The sequence below is a fragment of the Pundamilia nyererei genome, unplaced genomic scaffold, assembly GCF_000239375.1.
Source record: "Pundamilia nyererei isolate P.nyererei 1_Seehausen unplaced genomic scaffold, PunNye1.0 scaffold00032, whole genome shotgun sequence".
NCBI classification, from domain to species: Eukaryota; Metazoa; Chordata; class Actinopteri; order Cichliformes; family Cichlidae; genus Pundamilia; species Pundamilia nyererei.
Window position 1 is genome coordinate 863,690 of NW_005187433.1, and position 6,061 is coordinate 869,750.

At 39.3% G+C, this 6,061-nt stretch overlaps 1 protein-coding gene across 4 annotated transcripts in view; it reads right to left on the minus strand.

The window, feature by feature from the left end:
• Nucleotides 1-3,934: 3,934 nt before the first annotated feature.
• cntfr (ciliary neurotrophic factor receptor) overlaps nucleotides 3,935-6,061 on the minus strand; it is a 130,575-nt gene continuing 128,448 nt past the window's right edge. For all 4 annotated transcript variants that reach the window (XM_013909839.1, XM_013909838.1, XM_005729210.1 and 1 more), the window contains one exon: nucleotides 3,935-5,546. In XM_013909839.1, the coding sequence (XP_013765293.1) occupies nucleotide 5,546 (1 nt within the window). In that variant the 3' untranslated portion in view covers nucleotides 3,935-5,545. The remainder of the gene's footprint in view (nucleotides 5,547-6,061) is intronic.

A 6,061-nucleotide genomic window follows, 5' to 3' on the forward strand; every position in this document is an offset into this window, starting at 1 on the left:
TCTGTGGGCCAATGATTTATTTTTTTGTAACGGTATAAACAACGAAAGGTGGTGGATTGGCCAGCTGGATGCTGACCAGTGTGTAAAAATAACTCAGTTGTTTGGTGGTGGCTATGGCGTAGCTTCCACAGATTCAGTAACATTAGCAAGTGGTGGAGGCCAGCAGGTGGATGAGGGAAAGGGGAGGCAGGAGGAGCAGAGACCCGAGGCAGCCGCCGGTTCGAGTGTCTGTAGGTAGTGATTTCCCGCAGGTCCCTCCACACTGACGCAGGGATGTTGGTTGAGAGCCGTTCTTTCAGCTTCTGGGAGTAGATCTTTTTAGCTGCTTTGATCTCCCTGGTCAGTGTGTTCCTGACCTGCTTGTACAGGGCCCTGTCACCACTTCTGCAGGTGTCCTCCTTGGCCTTAAGAAGATGTTGGATTTTAGGAGTTAACCATGGTTTATTGTTGTTGTATGTGCAAAAGGTCTTGGTTGGCACACACACATCTTCACAAAAACTGATGTATGATGTCACAGTGTCCGTCAGCTCATCCAGATTCTCAGATGCAGCTTCATGTAAAGTGTAACATGTAAAGTTCCCTTAAAAGAAAAATAATTAAAATTAAAAAAGAAAATTAAAAGAAAATGTCATGTAAAATTATTGCATTTAATATGTAGGTTTTTCCAGTGTTTTCCAATAAAACAAATTTTTATCAAATTGTATTTTTTATGAAGAACAGGTGAATTATTCTCAGTAAACCATTATCTGTGAGAGGTAAACAACTCTACTGCACGATATAGTGATTGAAATGGTTTGTAATGGAATGACAAATTATGTATAAACACTGTTTATTGGGATTTTTGGTCTCTAACCCTTTTAGATAACTAAACCTGCAATGTTTATTGGATCAAACTGAGTCAGGGACATCATTGCTGTCCCCTGAGAAACATAACAGATGGGTTAGCCGTACATAAAAATTTCACAGGGGGTCACCACAGCGAGTAGCTCTGCATACTCGATTTGGCAGATTTTCACTGCGTGTAAAATAAATCACTCCAAGATCATTTTAAGTCAAAAAGTTTTAACTTTGGCACCCAATTTAAAATAATGGGAAAATGTTCTTTCCTGCAGTCCATCGTTGGCACACACTCTGCCTTTGTGAAGTTCAGATTGCTTCAGCTTTTGTTGCAATGTTGTTGTGCAGGACTGCATTGCAATGAAATATGTGTCTAATATTATTTTTCCTTCATATATGTGGATGGCAAATCACTGCAAAATTAACGCCAGCCTAACACAGTTTACTTAAGTGTCTAATAAAGTAGCAAGTGAGTGTATATTAAAGAGAGGCTGCCTTGGAGTATTCCTTGTTAGCATATCTGGCACAAAGAAAATACCTTTGAAAAGAGACTTTTTGAAGAGCAAACAACACATTGCTGCCAAAAGCAGAAGCCGTGTGCTCAGCGAGTCGTGTGCAGCGATGTTCATCTGAAAACTGGTGAAATAATGCTCAGAGAGAAGTTGGGTGTGCAAACATCTTGAAATATTAGCTTAATGAGGAAGTTAGAATATTAGGAAGATGGACAAAAACAGTTTAACTGAGTGAGGCAGTGGATAGAGGGGAAGTAAGCTGAGTGTTTAAAGAGGTCAGAGCCAAAAGCCAGATCAGAAGTGATATGGACGCAGAGATCATGTCATTCATCCAGTTTTCTGTGAAAGGTCAAACTAGTCATTAGAGCAGAGCAAGGCGGATGGAACTGACAGGCTCTGGATGGTACACACACACGCACACAAAGACACACACACTCTCAATACATCTGAGGTTAATATGAATCACATCATGGTTGTGGACAAAGAGAGCATGGCTAAAAACCCATCTGTGATTTAATTAAAGCTATAAAGAATGAAATGTCATCATACAGAATTATTTTTAGCTATAAAATAAAAACAATACAAAGAACACAAAGAACAGAAACCTCCTTGGTTGTGTACCCTCCTTGTTCAAGTCATGCACTGTCATTGTAAATATTAGTTGACTCCTCATTGACACTGACATTAAAAAAAAAGCAAAGGGCAGATCAGTATAAGCAGGTGGAGAAGAAAGGAATGAAAGAAAGAGTAATGAACGCGATAACTACACAAGCAGATACACTCTTGTCTGCTCTCGCACACACAGGGAACTGCAGCTGACAGCTGTTAGATGGTGTATTGATTTGTCCTCGGCCTCCAAATCGGCCTGCCAGAGCTTGTCAGTATAATGGAAGAAAGAGAGCTTGAAAGAGGGACGAGTGAGATGGCGAGACAGCCAGAGTGAAAGCTAAAGGTCAAAAGGGAAATTTTGACCAGCCGTACCTCCAGTGCTCTGCTCATATTTCCTGTTGCATGCACATCGGTGCAGATGTTATGTATCTGTGAAGCTGCTACTTGTTTACAACCCGTCTGATCATCACGTTTCGGCTATCAACAATGCTACAGCGTTCACAGAACTCAGCTGTTATATCTATGAGTGGCATGTCATTGTGAGAGATTAAAATGATGACACAAGTCATTAGGGAAAACTCACAGGGTGCATTGTGGAGGAAATTTCATATTTTCCACTTTTATCTCCGTGTATATTCTGCAAGCAGAATCACTTGCATATAAGGTTGACCTTTGCTGCACTGATCAAAACGTCCTCTTCTCCTTTGAGAAGCTCTCATCTATTCACTCTCAAATGTTAATTAGAGAACCGTGTTTGGTGAGGAACAGAGAAAGATAAGTGCACAGATGCAACCCTGGGAAATGACAGTTGGCTTTATTGGTAGACAAGGCTGAAAGGGACACAGACACAAATCCCCTGCCACCTGTTTTTCTTCCTTCCCTCTCTGCTAGGAGAGGTATAGGAGGTCGAGTGTAACTTTATTTCTTTTCTGTCTGTGAACTGTGAGTGTGCTTCCCTTTGCATGGACAGTCTGACCCACATGCATACACCAAAAACACATGAAATATTTCTGGATGAACAGCCATCCATTTTGTGCAATTATTTATAGTTAAAAAAAAATCTTCTTTTCTTCTTTTTTCCAGTCAGTTCTACAAATATACATTTCATTTTGACCTTTCTAAACATTCGGCTCCCCTAATGGGATATAGCACAATCATCAAGTCAGTTTGTCCAACACTTTTGATATCTGCAAAACTATTTTAACAACATCACAATTTCTCTCAGATGTGGGCTGTGTGATGCACTTGGCGTAGTAGCATGGTAAAATAACATACAAAGACAAAAATAAAGCATACAGAACTACTAATGATCAGTATGTGGTCATGACCTTGTCAGCATGCTGATGATGGCATTCAAGTAAACACACTGCTGAATCTCTTGGAGTCTAAACTTAGTTTTGTTTTCCTTGTATCCTTCTGTGTATTGAGTATGAAACTGACTTTTAAAAAATGCACTCGTCAAGGTTGCTCGAACCAATGCTGCTCTCAGTGTCTTTCTGAGAATTGACACAGATCCTTTATCTTGAAATTTTTGCAATTTTGAATATTCCCCCCATAAAAAAGAAAACAAGAAGAACTATATCAAGGATAATGCATCATGCCCATAAAGTATTAAGCTTTATGACCACTCCATGCAGTGTCGGTGGAGCTTGTTAGAATCTGCAGACACTCATCTTTCAGAAACAAACTGAGAAGCAAACAACGTTACCTCTGCAAGGCCAAAAGTATCGATCTGTAAAACCTGAAATGAGGCACTGTGTGTTTATAGCTGTGTCTGGGAAGTAATTTGTCTTTACTTTAATTATAATGAAAACTTGTTGCATCTTCTTTTTTTTTAACATCCCCCATTGGCACCTCACCTTCATCTTGTTTTGCCAGGAGAAAATCATCAGGATCAACCAGACGGAGCAGGAGGCATTAGTCTGCCCTCATGTGTTATAAGTTCACAAAATGAACATGAGGCCAGTGCATCGTAATTCATTGTGAAATGGTCACATTTAATGGTTGAAACCTGTCATTGTATATACATCTATAAAAAAGACCCCAGGTACAGGTTACGACATTCTACGGCTAATACATACATTATTATTAAATAATAAACTTTTTGTTCATTGTTAAAGTTACATACTGTATCATAGTTTACAAAATAGGATCAAAGAGAATTAAGCCATTAAGAATGTCTGGAGAAAAAAAAACTAAACTCCTATATGCGTCTTTTTATTATTTGTCCATAAAAAATACAATAAACACTTCAAGATTCCTGTGAATAACATAATATTAACTGGTAACTGATATTGGCTATTGAAATGTAAACTGCAAAAAGACATTTCTAATGTTTGTAAAGGCGTCAGAAGTCAGACAGCAAACTGATTTGTGTTACTGTATTTTACAGCACAGAGCAGAATGGAAAACCAACATAGCTTGTATCAGAGTTCCAGTAACCAGCTTGGCTGCCATCAATACAAAGTCAACCCCAAAATAAAAAACAATGGTGGGGAAAGAATGGTTCAGTCTCAAATCCACTTTATTTCATTTATTTTTTGTTGGTTTTTTTGTTGTCTTTTAGGTTTGTTTTTTTTTACAGTTCAGGTCGTCCTTGCCGGTTTCTCAAAGCTCTATGTAAAGCTAACTGTAAATAAGCCAGACTATGGTTATTGACTTCTCCAAAGTGTTAGTCCTCTTGTTGAAAAAACAAAAACAAACAAAAAGAAAAAACAACAAACAACACTCTGCTCTGTCAGTTGTTGGAGATGTGCAGACTCAGAGTCTGACTGAATAAATTTGTGACTTCTTTGTTAACTGGCGGGTTGACACAAACATGGGCTGCAGGGCTTTGTCCCCAGTTTGATTCCTGTAATGGGTTTCAGCATCCATTAGATGTCACGCATACACGTGCGCACGCCCAACTTTCTGGGGGTTTCATCCCATGATGAAGACAGGCACAGGCTTCAGGAAGCTCAATGACTTGGGTGGGAACCACTTCGCTGGGGGTGTAGTGGAGTCTTTGGCATGATGATTAAGCTGTATAAGGGGCTGTAAGTATACACACAAATACACGTGCCCTATATCAGTGTGTGTGTGTGTCTGTGTGTGTGTGTACTGCACTGCACTGCGACTTAAGAAGAGAGTGAGTACAAAAAAGAAGAAAAAAAGGTCAAAAGAGATGTCAGCTGTGGCCTTGATTCTGTTGCCGAAGAGGAGCCTCTAAAACCCAACTGAGACAAATCAGTTTAAAGTGGCTCATCAAATCCACCAGGGGGTAATGTAAGACAATAATCTTGTTTTGGTGTTTGCCTCTCAGGTCGCTGCAGTTGCTGTTGGTGATGATACCGATGACAATCTTCCAAAGTTCCTCTGTAGATTTTTCTTGGGTTTTTTTGTCAGCAAATCAAATAATCCAAAAATGCTGAGTCGCATTATCGTTGTCTAATGTCTGAATAATTTTGGTGAGTAACTGTGTGATGGACCGAAATGATCAATGCACTGTATCCTTGAAACATGTGCAAAACAGGAAAAAATACCAGCCTCCTCCTTCTTCTTCTTTGTCCTCCTACTTCACATCAGCCTTCAGCAATAAGACATTCACATCTGCAGAAAGAGGAACACAAATTAGCTTCGTCAAGCTGCACTGCATCAAAATATGAATGATCTGTCTTCTTGCCTTTCTCTTATATGTCATTCTTAATTTGTTTGCTTTTTTGGCCTTTATATTTGGTTCAGTGGGACTTTTTTTTGACTTAGCCATAACTCTGTTTGCAAAAAATGCAAATCCCCTACACATTTGTTTGTGTTTCTCTTCTAATTCTTGGCAGGTAGCTGCACACTAGTGTGACTTCTCCAATCCTGTTGTGTCAGTGCACATATGTGGCTCAACTGGCAGGATGGCAAAAGAGGACAGTTTTTCTCTCTTTGCGTTGTGTGAAGTTATTACACGTTTAAAATCAGTGGGTAAAATGGGCAAAAACAACATCACAGTGACATGTGTATTAGGCATTGGGTCATAACTACAGGGAGTGCAGAATTATTAGGCAAGTTGTATTTTTGAGGAATAATTTTATTATTGAACAACAACCATGTTCTCAATGAACCCAAAAAACTCATTA